The sequence below is a fragment of the Myxocyprinus asiaticus genome, chromosome 7 (genome assembly GCF_019703515.2).
Source record: "Myxocyprinus asiaticus isolate MX2 ecotype Aquarium Trade chromosome 7, UBuf_Myxa_2, whole genome shotgun sequence".
NCBI lineage: Eukaryota > Metazoa > Chordata > Actinopteri > Cypriniformes > Catostomidae > Myxocyprinus > Myxocyprinus asiaticus.
Window position 1 is genome coordinate 6002718 of NC_059350.1, and position 12769 is coordinate 6015486.

At 38.0% G+C, this 12769-nt stretch overlaps 1 protein-coding gene across 4 annotated transcripts in view; it reads right to left on the minus strand.

Annotated features, from left to right (window-relative positions):
* LOC127444048 (probable E3 ubiquitin-protein ligase HERC3) overlaps positions 1-12407 on the minus strand; it is a 41544-nt gene extending 29137 nt beyond the window's left edge. For all 4 annotated transcript variants that reach the window (XR_007897759.1, XR_007897757.1, XR_007897758.1 and 1 more), the window contains exons 1-6: positions 12300-12407; positions 8676-8993; positions 3408-3567; positions 2847-2923; positions 1628-1849; positions 1327-1418 (exon numbers count right to left, since the gene is read on the minus strand). Coding sequence is in view for 1 of the 4 variants with exons in the window: in XM_051703205.1 (XP_051559165.1) it covers positions 1327-1418; positions 1628-1849; positions 2847-2923; positions 3408-3567; positions 8676-8901 (777 nt within the window). In the remaining 3 variants the exon portion in view is untranslated. The remainder of the gene's footprint in view (positions 1-1326; positions 1419-1627; positions 1850-2846; positions 2924-3407; positions 3568-8675; positions 8994-12299) is intronic.
* Positions 12408-12769: the final 362 nt, after the last annotated feature.

The following is a 12769-nucleotide window of genomic DNA, read 5'->3' on the forward strand; positions in this document are numbered from 1 at the left end:
CCACACACGGGCAGCTGATCATATCGGGAGCGGCATAAGACAAGCACTATGAATTATTTTTATCTTCCTTATTCAGCCTTTGGTGGATTTACAACGTATCTAACTATAGCGTTCGCAATATTTTTTGCAAAATATTGATTTCTCGATTTTAAAAAAATCGTGTCAAAATGCAAATTCAAATTAATCAGAAAACACGCCCAACCCTAATTTCAACCTTTATTTAGTTGAAATTAAAAGAATTTATCAGTACAAACAGATCCCCCCAAAAAATTCAGAGTATGGTACTTTGACACCAGACTAGGGCTGGGGATTGGCACTGATTTACCAATTTTATTTCAGTGTAAAGAATTAAAGATAGGGCCCAGACTATCAAATTCAATTTATTTTTATTAAATGAAAGAACATTTTATAATAAAATAAAAATAAAAACATTCAAAAGGCTTGTTTTGATTAACTTTCCATTGAAATCTGGTTTAGCAAAATGTTTCACAAATCCAACATATTTGTATTTTTTTTTTTTTTTTCAGAAAATCAACATAAATTTCTAAAGGTAATATGGTCAATCAGTCAAATGAGAACAGCAAGGTGGGCTGAGTACATGTGTTTGAGCATGCTGTAAATTGTTATACAGTACTGCAGGCCTATTCAACTGATGGCCCGTGGGCCAAATCCGGCCATTTTGACATTTTCAGTGGCCCGCTTGAGGTTGTCTGTTCGGTTCACACCGAACATGTTTTGTCTGATTGCGCTATTTTTCAAATTTTTTCCTTTGTAAACTTGCGCTGGATGGAAGTCGTGCCAGCTCTCAATGTTTTGCAGTGTCTCATGCAAGAGCGCCGCGCTTTTAGATGCTTTCAATGGTTGCGCTACAAATAATCACTATCCATAATTTTGATGGAATTAGAAGATTAAATAACTAAAATCATTGAAGACTGACAAGCGTGAGTTCGGAGAAGCAAAAAGTTATTTTCATTTATTTGGTCAACAAAATATTCGATTTGAAAAGTCGAAAGTTTATATTACTGCATTTGTAACAAACTTCACTGTTATTGTTCAGTACAATTTTTAGTATCAATCTGATGCACTTTCTCAGTTATGGACCAATTTTAAAGCATTATTTAGTTTATTTTTTTCCCCCTGCTGGAACATTTTTCTCTTGATGTTTACTGATATAGTGAACATAAATTATAGACCTACACGATATCTGATAGAAGTTTTTCGTTAACAAAATATCCTGGCTTGGCCCGCATGCCCCGAAGGTTTTTTCCATCTGGCCCACTTGTCTATGAAGTTGAATAGCCCTGCAGTACTGACTGTGACGTGTACCTTAGTCAAGGCAGCAGTGTGCTCCTCTCCACAGCTGATGTACACAACCTTCTGCGACCGCAGAAACTTAATGTGGCAGGGAACAGCTCGGTCTATATGATCACAGGCAAAAATATGACACATGTTGTTTAACACAGTTGTATGGTCTACATCACGTCTTGTGCATTAGCAATAGTTGGTTGACTTGCATGTACAAGTAGCATTGCTAAAAAAACCAATCCTGATAGCTAATGAATCGGCCTTTAAGGGGTTTGAACCTACAACCTTTTGGTTACCAACAGCCTCAGTTTGTGTGTTTTACCTTGTGAGTCATTGAGCCCTAGTTGTCCAGCGCTGTTTTTCCCCCAGCCAAACACAGCTCCAGAGAGGGACAAGGCGAAGCTGTGGTCTCCTCCAGCGCTGATCTGAGACAGTGGAATCCCACTCAGAGATTTGAGCGGTTGAGGAGACAGAGTGCTGGGCTCTCCCTTCCCTAAGCCCAACTGACCGCTAGAGTTCTCACCCCATACAAACAGCTGACCATCTGAGAAGAGGAAGACTATCAGGTCCAACAGAAGAAAACACTACTGATACTAGAGGTCCACTGATAGTTATCGGTATCCGCAAAATGCACTAAGGTGGTGGAAAAGGCAGATAACCGATTGATCGGCCAATAGTTTTTAAAACTGATTTCTTTAATGTTAGCTGACTATCTGAGAAAAAGATGACAATCAGGTACAACAGAAGAAAACACTATTTATACTACAGGTCGACCGATAGTGGATTTTGCCAATACCAATAACTAAGGTGGTTGAAAAGGCCGATAGTTTTTAAAATGTATTTACTGAACGTTAGATGACTATCTGGAAAGAGGAAGACAATCAGGTCCAACAGAAGAAAACACAATAGGTACTAGAGTTCAGCCGATAGTGGATTTTGCCGATATTGATAACTAAGGTGGTGAAAAAGGCAGATAACTGAATAATCGGCCGATATTTTTTCAAATTGATTTATTGACTGTTAAAAAATTCTCAGTCTTTCCTTACTGTGACGGGCTGCGACAGAGGCTACAAGAGTACAAAATGGATAAAATCCCAGGTGCATTTTTTTGGTGCAACCAAAATACCAATAATAATCAGACAAAAATCACAATTTGATGCATAATGTGGAACTTTTAACTATTAACAAGCCCACAATATTTTTAAATGTCTGTGCTTCCAGTGCACACAAACACATAAAGGAAACAAAACATGCACTCTTACTATCATCTACAATGTATTACAATATAAACACTATGAAATAAACACTGTCATATGGGCTGATATATACTATATGAGCAGTAATTCATCAACAGCAGATCATCATTCATCAATATCAGCAATCGCTTGTCATAATTTTCCAATATTTCAGTAATCCGGAATTATATTAAAACTGATTTTTGTCCTTTTCTCTAAGGACCCTGCCAGCCAAAATCTGTAAAATCAGAAAAACCGATATATCGGTTGACCTGTTATTGATACAACAAAGGAATCTTGTCTTACCTTTTGAAAGTGCTATACAGTGCTGGTTGCCACACATTACTTGTGAGATTCGATGCTCACATAACTTTTTAATCAACCTAAATGGGACATAAAAGAATACAGACCATGTTAGAGTGGGCAAGCTCTGGACTACATATCCTAGCGAAAGTTCCCTGCCTGCCAAATAACAGTACAATTAAACCACATGGATGTGAACTGAGAATTTACTCATGATCGCCATTTACAGTCACATGAAACCACATTCGCAACTCATTTTACTTCTGTAATGTGACATATTTCCGAATAAACAAAAATTTCCACAAGTTCAAGTTTGTAAAAACAAAGCCTAAATAGCTATTTGGCTATTGGTTGACATTATTTCCGATCTAGGTGACATCAGCTGAAAAAGAAGGTTTACAGAGGTATTTTTTTCTGTGGAGTACATGCACAATAAGGACCATGTATTAAAAAAGTAATTTAGGTCAATTTTGATTACATGTTGACTTCAATACATAGACGAAATCCCTAGACCAAAAAAAGTTTGAGAAACTCTAACATAAATTATTTATGATAATGCTTTACCTGGGCACCCGGACTGTCTCCTCAGCTGTCCCCAGACCCAGCTGCCCACCTTCACCGGCCCCCCAGGCAAACACCTGCCCCTGCTCATTCACAGCCAGAGAGTGAGTCTGACCACATGATACGCCAGCTATCTTCTGAGCATCCAGAGCTCCAACCAGCTCTATGAGACAGACACACACAAAAAAACATGAACCTACATGTACATGTGCATTGGCATGGAGCGAGTGGAGCTGAGTGGCCTTCTCAAATTAATTTTCTATGGAAGCCGAACGGCATGCTTGAGTGGGATTTTGGGTGGGATTGATGGTGGAACCTAGTTCTAGTTGTTTTTTAAAAGGTTCAAGCGATTCATCGAAAAGAACGACACGCTCACAAATAAGACATCACTTAGGGTTGTGTGCAAGTTTTACTTGTATGAAACATTTTCAAGCAGTACATAACTGCAAAAAAGTATATTCATTATAGAATTTCCCATACTTTTTATGGCTTTTTCAGACACCCTCCCAAAAGTTGCAGAACTCTGTTTTTTTGGGAGCCATTTTTTTCGGTTATTACAATGTTGCAATGCAAAACGCTCAGCGGCTGTAAGCTGTTTTGTACATGGTCTTTCAAAAATGAAAACATCAGCAATCCCTGTATCTTCTCAGTAAAACTGTTCCCAGCATTCACAGAACCAGGTGAGCTCCTCTAAGCAACTGATGACAAATCTGTTTTGAAAAGTGACCTGTGCTGGAAAAAGGTTTTAACTTGTATAGCATAAAAACATTGTCTGATCCAACCTTTCACTTTCTCTTTAAGACTTTTCTAAAGAAAACCAAAAGCTACAAAAAAAAAAAATCCCCTTTGCAGTGTGAGTGTGGTAAGACAACATTTAACTAAACACACACTTAAACAAAACACCACGATGTGAAACTTTATTTAACCTTAAACATGTTAGCGACTAGAGGTCGACCGATATATATCGGTTTTAACAACTAATCAGTGACGACAGTTGCTTTTTGGAACTATTGGTTATTGGCAAAAATTGACAGATAGTTGCCGATATATATATTTTTATTCTTCTGTGTTCCTCCATGGTCAAAACCATTCATCTGGTGAATATATAGGCCCCGTTTCCACCTGGTATTAAGATGCGTTTCGGGTGATCCGATCACATGTGGTCAGCCCTAAATACAGGTCTAAACAGGGTCTAAAACATTTTGTGATTGGAACCACATACGAATGTCATCAAAAATGCATGTGTCCACATCGCATTTGAGGTGTAAACAGTAATCCGTCCTGAATGCATCCCGGCCGCAGCGAAGCACCACCCCTCACCTATCAATCAACCGCTGTGCTAAAACAAGAGCTTAAACGTTGCTGTTTACGTGAGGCTGTAAATGGAAATAACCGTTTGAATGGATTTTCTTCCTCTCCTCAGTCAGGCACGAGCTGCAGTGTTATCATTAGAGTTTCGTATGATCACATGTTACGTTAAATGATATCAAACGACTATTCGACAATGAAAAGTTTTGTCAACAATTTCTTATTGTCGTCATTGTCGATAACGTCAACTAATCATTTTGGCCCTATTTTGAACCTGTGCTTGAATGGAACATCATCCGTCTGCAGCACTGGTGCAGGCGCACTTTGGTCAGAGTGGAAGAAATGCGATTAAAGCATTTGCATGCCAGTATAAAGAGACTGAAATTACTAGGAGTACTCCACATGTCTGATCGATTATACTAACATATCTTATTAGTATAATCGCATTATCTTAATCACAATATTCTGTTTACATGAGCTACAGTTTAATCGCCGTATTGCCTTATCACATTATAATCGCATTATAAGGGTGCATGTAAACGCAACCAATGGCATAGTGATTGATGTATGTTGTCATGAAACAGAGACCCTCCCCTCCAAATCCGAACACAAGTGGTCACAGTAGATGCATTTAAATGACCAGGTATAAACAGCGATGTGTCTCACCTGAAAACATGTGATAGGATCACCCGAGACTAATCGTAATACCAGGTGAAAACGGGGCCATAGGCTACAAAAAGCTTAACTTGGTGAATATTTACATATGGAGCATTGTAACGCAGCCAAGACTCTGTCACCATTACTGTTTATGGACTAATTCACTATTATTAATGCAAAATATTATAAAAAAGACACATGACAATTAACAGGCAAACAATGATGATCTACTATTAATGAATGTTGATCTACTGTTAATGAATTTAGCCCATATAGCAAAGTTCACTTAATTGCGTTTCTATTGTAATATATTGTGTTCACGTTCAAACCGACGAACACCGGTATTACCGCTGGTTGGACGCTAGGTGGTACTATGGGGTAATTTTCATTAAGCAGGGTTAGGGTTAAGCCTACATAATAAAGCAAGACACCTTGATTTCAAACTTTGAACTTTATTTTTTATTTAATTTAACTAAAAATTTATGAAACTGGAAAAAAATTAAGTGCAATTAAAATGGGAAAATACATCATGTGTGTGAATAAATTCGTTTTGTTCCCTCCGTCACGATATATACAAAATTAGCATACCCTGGCAGAAATTGTGAAATTTTGGCATTGATTTTGAAAATATGACTGATCATGCAAAAAAACTGTCTTTTATTTAAGGATAGTGATCATATGAAGCCATTTATCATCACATAGTTGTTTGGCTCCTTTTTAAATCATAATAATAACAGAAATCACCCAAATGGCCCTGATCAAAAGTTTAAATACCCTTGAATGTTTGGCCTTGTTACAGACACACAAGGTGACACACACAGGTTTAAATGGCAATTAAAGGTTAATTTCCCACACCTGTGGCTTTTAAAATTGCGATTAGTGTCTGTGTATAAATAGCCAATGAGTTTGTTAGCTCTCACGTGGATGCACTGAGCAGGCTAGATACTGAGCCATGGGGAGCAGAAAAGAACTGTCAAAAGACCTGCGTAACAAGGTAATGGAACTTTATAAAGATGGAAAAGGATATAAAAAGATATCCAAAGCCTTGAAAATGCCAGTCAGTACTGTTCAATCACTTATTAAGAAGTGGAAAATTCAGGGATCTCTTGATACCAAGCCAAGGTCAGGTAGACCAAGAAAGATTTTAGCCACAACTGCCAGAAGAATTGTTCGGGATACAAAGAAAAACCCACAGGTAACCTCAGGAGAAATACAGGCTGCTCTGGAAAAAGATGGTGTGGTTGTTTCAAGGAGCACAATACGATGATACTTGAACAAAAATGAGCTGCATGGTCGAGTTGCCAGAAAGAACCCTTTACTGCGCCAATGCCACAAAAAAGCCGGTTACAATATGCCCGAAAACACCTTGACACGCCTCACAGCTTCTGGCACACTGTAATTTGGAGTGACGAGACCAAAATAGAGCTTTATGGTCACAACTATAAGAGCTATGTTTGGAGAGGGGCCAACAAGGCCTATAGTGAAAAGAATACCATCCCCATTGTGAAGCATGGTGGTGGCTCACTGATGTTTTGGGGGTGTGTGAGCTCTAAAGGCACGGGGAATCTTGTGTAAATTGGTGGCAAGATGAATGCAGCATGTCATCAGAAAATACTGGTAGACAATTTGCATTCTTCTGCACGAAAGCTGCGGATGGGACGCTCTTGGACTTTCCAGCACGATAATGACCCTAAGCACAAGGCCAAGTTGACCCTCCAGTGGTTACAGCAGAAAAAGGTGAAGGTTCTGGAGTGGCTATCACAGTCTCCTGACCTTAATATCATCGAGCCCGTCTGGGGCAATCTCAAACTTGCGGTTCATGCAAGACAACCAAAGACTCTGCATGATCTGGAGGCATTTTGCCAAGACAAATGGGCAGCTATACCACCTGCAAGAATTTGGGGCCTCATAGACAACTATTACAAAAGACTGCACGCTGTCATTGATGCTAAAGGGGGCAATACACAGTATTAAGAACTAAGGGTATGCAGATTTTTGAACAGGGGTCATTTCATTTTTTTCTTTGTTGCCATGTTTTGTTTTATGATTGTGCCATTCTGTTATAACCTACAGTTGAATATGAATCCCATAAGAAATAAAAGAAATGTGTTTTGCCTGCTCACTCATGTTTTCTTTAAAAATGGTACATATATTACCAATTCTCCAAGGGTATGCAAACTTTTGAGCACAACTGTATATTGGCAACCCCCGTGCTGTGGGTTCGATGAATATTCTTGCTTTAGTTATTTTGCATTGAAAATTTAATTAATTTATTTAAAAAAAAATGAAAAACTTAAATCAAATACACTTTTAAATTCAAATTGCACTACAAATGAAACAAAAAAGCAATTAAAATAATGAAGTGATCAAAAAAATTATATATATACAAGTAACCACCTTTCCATTTACCGTCAGGCAAGTATCCGTCTAAACATGCAGGTGGAAAATTACTTACACAAATGAAGACATAAAAACAATTATAAATGTAAAAATAATAATTACAATGATAATAATAATCACTGAAATATAAATCATGGTTCGAGGTGAATGTGTTTTTGTATTATTTTATGTTTTAATCACAGATGTATAGGTTGCAGAGTTGCTCTGTAGAAATAAAGCGAACTGAACTCAAAGCACCTCCTGAGTTGAGATGTCTGAGGTCATTTACAGCACTAATAGACAATACTGTACTTGCAAAAAAGAATTCAGAAGACAGAAACAAAGAAAGAGTGAGAACCTTCTGCATGCACGTGTTAAACGAGACTGCACGCCTCCGTACATACAGCGTCATACTTGCGCATAGACGGCTTTTCTGTCATCTGTTCTTAATAATATAATAAAGTGTGTTTCTTCAAGCATGTGTCTGTGTGCCATGGGGCAAATTATTTGTAATATTAATTTAATAATAGCCTAGTAATAATAATAATAATTTAATACATTAACAGGAAAACGAGCCAAATATCGTCTTGACATCGTCAAAGGCCTCAGCTATTGGTGATCACTCTGACCATCATCTATCACCGAGATCATCGTCTATCGGCACAACCCTATCTGGTTGCTTAGAAAAGCAACAGCACACCTCTCATCAACAAGCCGCATGAATTGTGGTATCATTCATGTCTGTTGCACAAACGGTGCAGGACGGGATTCTTAAGTTTGAGAGTCTAAGTTTAAGTTCAACTCCCTTACCCCAAATCTGAGCAATCGTGATTGCCTTAGAAAACACAACTAACTAGAATCCTAATGAGATGTTGTGTAATTAAAAGGTGTTTTGTAACAAAAATAGAAAAAAAAAAAAAATCGTACCTGGCCTGGCTCCTCCCTTGTCATGGCCCAGCTGACCGTAGCTGTTGGAGCCACACGCATACACGCTCCCGTCATGCAAAAGGAAGAGTGAGTGGTGGCTACCGCATGCCACTTCTTTCAGACCCCTCCCGTCAAACATGCAACAGTTCCTAGGCTCAAAGACCGGCACTTCTGATGCACCAATGCCCAGTTGACCCGAATCACTGCTTCCCCAACACAGCATCATTATTCACATAAACAGAGGGGTAGAAGGATGGATGAAAGGAGAGCTCCTAGGCTATACAGCCTTGCCTTCTCCGCCTGTTTAAAATGATAGATCTGGAAAATAATAAAAACAAAATGTCTGGCATGAGACAGAGATTGGCAAACAGGTGTGAAATCAGTAGAAGATAAGGGAAGAGGTCACACTCCATTCCTTTTTCCATATCGGGCAGTGCGTGTGTAAATGACAGCAAATGATGGCAAGGCCATTATGACGAGTCATGCAGATAATAAACCACCTGGTGTGGTTAAATACAATTTTAGAGTGTTCTGAACGTTCAAATTTAAACATTGGGTATGATAGGCGCAATGCCAACGTTCAAGGTGAACTTTTATGACAGGATCGTTCTGAACATTAGAATCGAATCTTTAAGCATTTAAGTTGCAAACATTTCAAATCAATTTCTGGAAAAATAAGAAACATAATCTTGGACAAAATAAGAAATATAATCATAATCTAGCATCATACGTGCGTAGTTTGGCATTGTGTGTACATACCGAATGTTCGAATCCAATTAGCCCGCTTGACAGGCGCGTTTCCAACTTTTTAATAAAATTTTTAGGGCATCATAGGACCATTCAAACTAATTTTGTTGGCGTCATTTGTGCATTCAGAACGTTCAAATATAAATATTGGGTGTGATAGGCGTATTGCCTACGTTCGAGGTGAATTTTTACTGCATCATAGCGCACTCTGAACATTAGAATCAAATCTTTAAGCATTTTTGAGGTATTGCAAAGGTTCAATTAGAAATTGTAGACATTATATGCGCATTCCGAACATTCAAATCAATTTCTGGAGCATCACAGGAATCTCTTTGGGCATCATATGCACGGTAGGAATGCTCGAATCAGATTTTATTACATCATAGGTGGCGTCATATGTGCATTCTGAACATTTAAAGACATCATAGGCGATGAACATAAGAATGGAATCTTTAAGCATTTTTGGGGCATTGCAAAGGTTCAAAACGAAATTATCCATCGAGCATTTTAAACATTCAACTCAGTTTCTGGGGAATCACAAGAATATCATCTTGGATATTATATGCAAGGAAGAAACCTTCTAATCAAATTTTAGTCTATCTTAGGTCCGTTCTGAACATTCCAATCAACTCTTTTGGTGTTGAGTGCAATCCGAACGTTCAACTCCAATTAGCCCGCTTCACAGGTGGGTTTTTAACTTTCGAATCAGATTTTTAGGGCATCATTGGAGCATTCTAAACATTCAAATTAAGTTTTTTGGCATCATATGAGCATTACGAAAGTTCATATATAAATATTGGCTGTGATAGGCGCATTGCCAATGTTCAAGGTAACTTTTTACGACATCATAGGTGTGTTCTGAACATTAGAATCGAATCTTTAAACATCTTTGAGGCATTGCGAAGGTTTGATTTGAAATTTTAGACATCATATGTGCATTCCGAACATTCAAATCGAGTCTTTTGGTGTTTTGTGCAATCCGAACGATCAACTTCAATTAGCCCGCTTCACAGGTGGGATTTTAACTTTCGAATCAGATTTTTAGGGCATCATAGGAGCATTCTAAATGTTCAAATTAAGTATTTTGCCGTCGTATGGGCATAACAAAAGTTCATATATAAATATTGGGCGTGATAGGCGCGTTGCCAATGTTCAAGGTAATTTTTTACTGCATCATATGTGCGTTCTGAACATTCAAATCAATTTCTGGAGCATCATAGGAATCTCTTTGGGCATCATATGCAAGGTAGGAATTTTCCAATCAAATTTTAATGCATCATAGGTGCATTCTGATCGCTCAAAGATTTCTGCCGTCATATGTGCATTGCAAACGTTTGAATACAAATATTGGGCATAATAGCCACGTTGCCAACGTTCAAAGTACATTTTTACTGCATCATAGGTGCGTTCTGAACATTAAAATCAAATATTTCCGCATCTTAGAGGCATTGAGATGGTTCGATTAGAAGTTTTTGACATCATATGCACGTTCCAACATTCAAATCCATTTCTGAAGCATCACAGGAATATCTTTGGGCATCATATGCACAGTAGGAATTTTCATATCAAATTGTAGTGCATTATAGGTGTGTTTGGAACGCTCAAATCAAGTTTTTTTGCCGTCATATATGTGTTGCGAACGTTCAAATACAAATGCTGGGCATGATAGGTGCGCTGCCAACATTCAAAGTGAATTGTTACTGCATTATAGGTGCATTCTGAACATTAGAATCAAATCTTTATGCATCTTTGAGGCATTGAGAAGGTTTGATTCGAAATTTTAGACATCATGCTCGTTCCGAATATTCGAATCAATTTCTGGAGCATCACAGGAATCTCTTTGGGCATCATATGCAGGGTAGGAATGTTCGAGGGTGCATTCTGAACGGTAAAATACAAAATTGGGCGTGGTAGGCGCGTAACCCACGTTCGAGGTGACTTTTTACGCCATCTTAGGCGTGTTCTGAACATTAGAATCAAACCTTTAAGCATTTTTGAGGCGTGGCAAAGGTTCAAATCGAAATGTTAGGCATCATAGGGGCGTTCCAAACGTTCAAATCAAATGCTGGGACATCACAGGAACATAATCGTGGATATTATATGCGAGGTAGAAACGTTCGAATCAAATCTGTGTGCATCATAGGTGCGTTCTGATCATTCAAATAGACTGTTTTGGCGTTGTATGTCTGTTCCGAACGTTCGAATCGAATTTTTAGACATCATAGGAGCGTTCTGAATATTAGGATCGAATGTTTAAACATCTTTGGGGTGTTGCGAAGGTTCGAATCGAAATTTGAAGCATGATGTGCACGTTCCGAACCGAACTAGTGGGCGTGATAGGCATGTTTCCAACGTTTCAGTCGAATTTTTACGCCTTCATATGTGCGTTCTGAACACTGGAATCGAATCTTTAAACATCAGTTGGCGCGTTGTGAAGGTTCTAATCGAATGTATAGGTAGTATAGGCGCGTTCCGAAAGTTCGAATGGAATATTTCAAACGTGCCTATGATAACCAAAAATGCTGTCTAGATAGGCAGCTCATTAGGTTTGGAAATGTTCCATATGTGGGTCAAATCTCTCTTCTGATGAGTTTGGCCTGTAAGAAGCCTGGCACTTTTCAGTATCGTCTCTCTTAATCACACAAGTCAAGCTGTAGCTCATATAATACAGATATTAACCTTAATCTAATCAAACTGATGTTAAACACAGATCCCCAATTGTAATATTCAGGATAATGATTTACAAACTGACACATAACACCGAGCTGACAGTAACTATATGTGCTCTTTTATTGCACGAAAATACTGTCTTCTGTCTGAAATAAGTCAAAAATAAAACATGTGTTTATATAGGTTATTTAAAGCAGATGGTGTTACCTGGTAAAATGCATTACGTCTCCTCTGTTTTCAATGTTTATGCATTAAATGGTTTCAGTTTAATGGATCCGACAAAAACAAGGAAGTTACGAGTCAGATTATTGCGTCACCGATCACGTGACTCCTATCAACCAGCACCTGACAAGAGTTTCACAGGGCACGACCACCAAAATGCAAATAAATTTCCTAATGTGTATTTATTAAATATCGTTTCTAATATATAATAACATACAGTGTTTGATGGATAGGTATATTTATTTATTTATTTATGTTTACCACCAATCAACACACATAATAAAACGTAGGTGGCATGCACCACCAAATCAAAAACAAAATAAAAAAATCAGAAGTCGGAGTCAAACTATTCAATACAATATAATACAATATAATATTATATTATACATGCCCATCCTGTAGAGAAAATTAATTATTCTATGGAAATACAGCCACTTTTAATCTTGGTTTGTGCA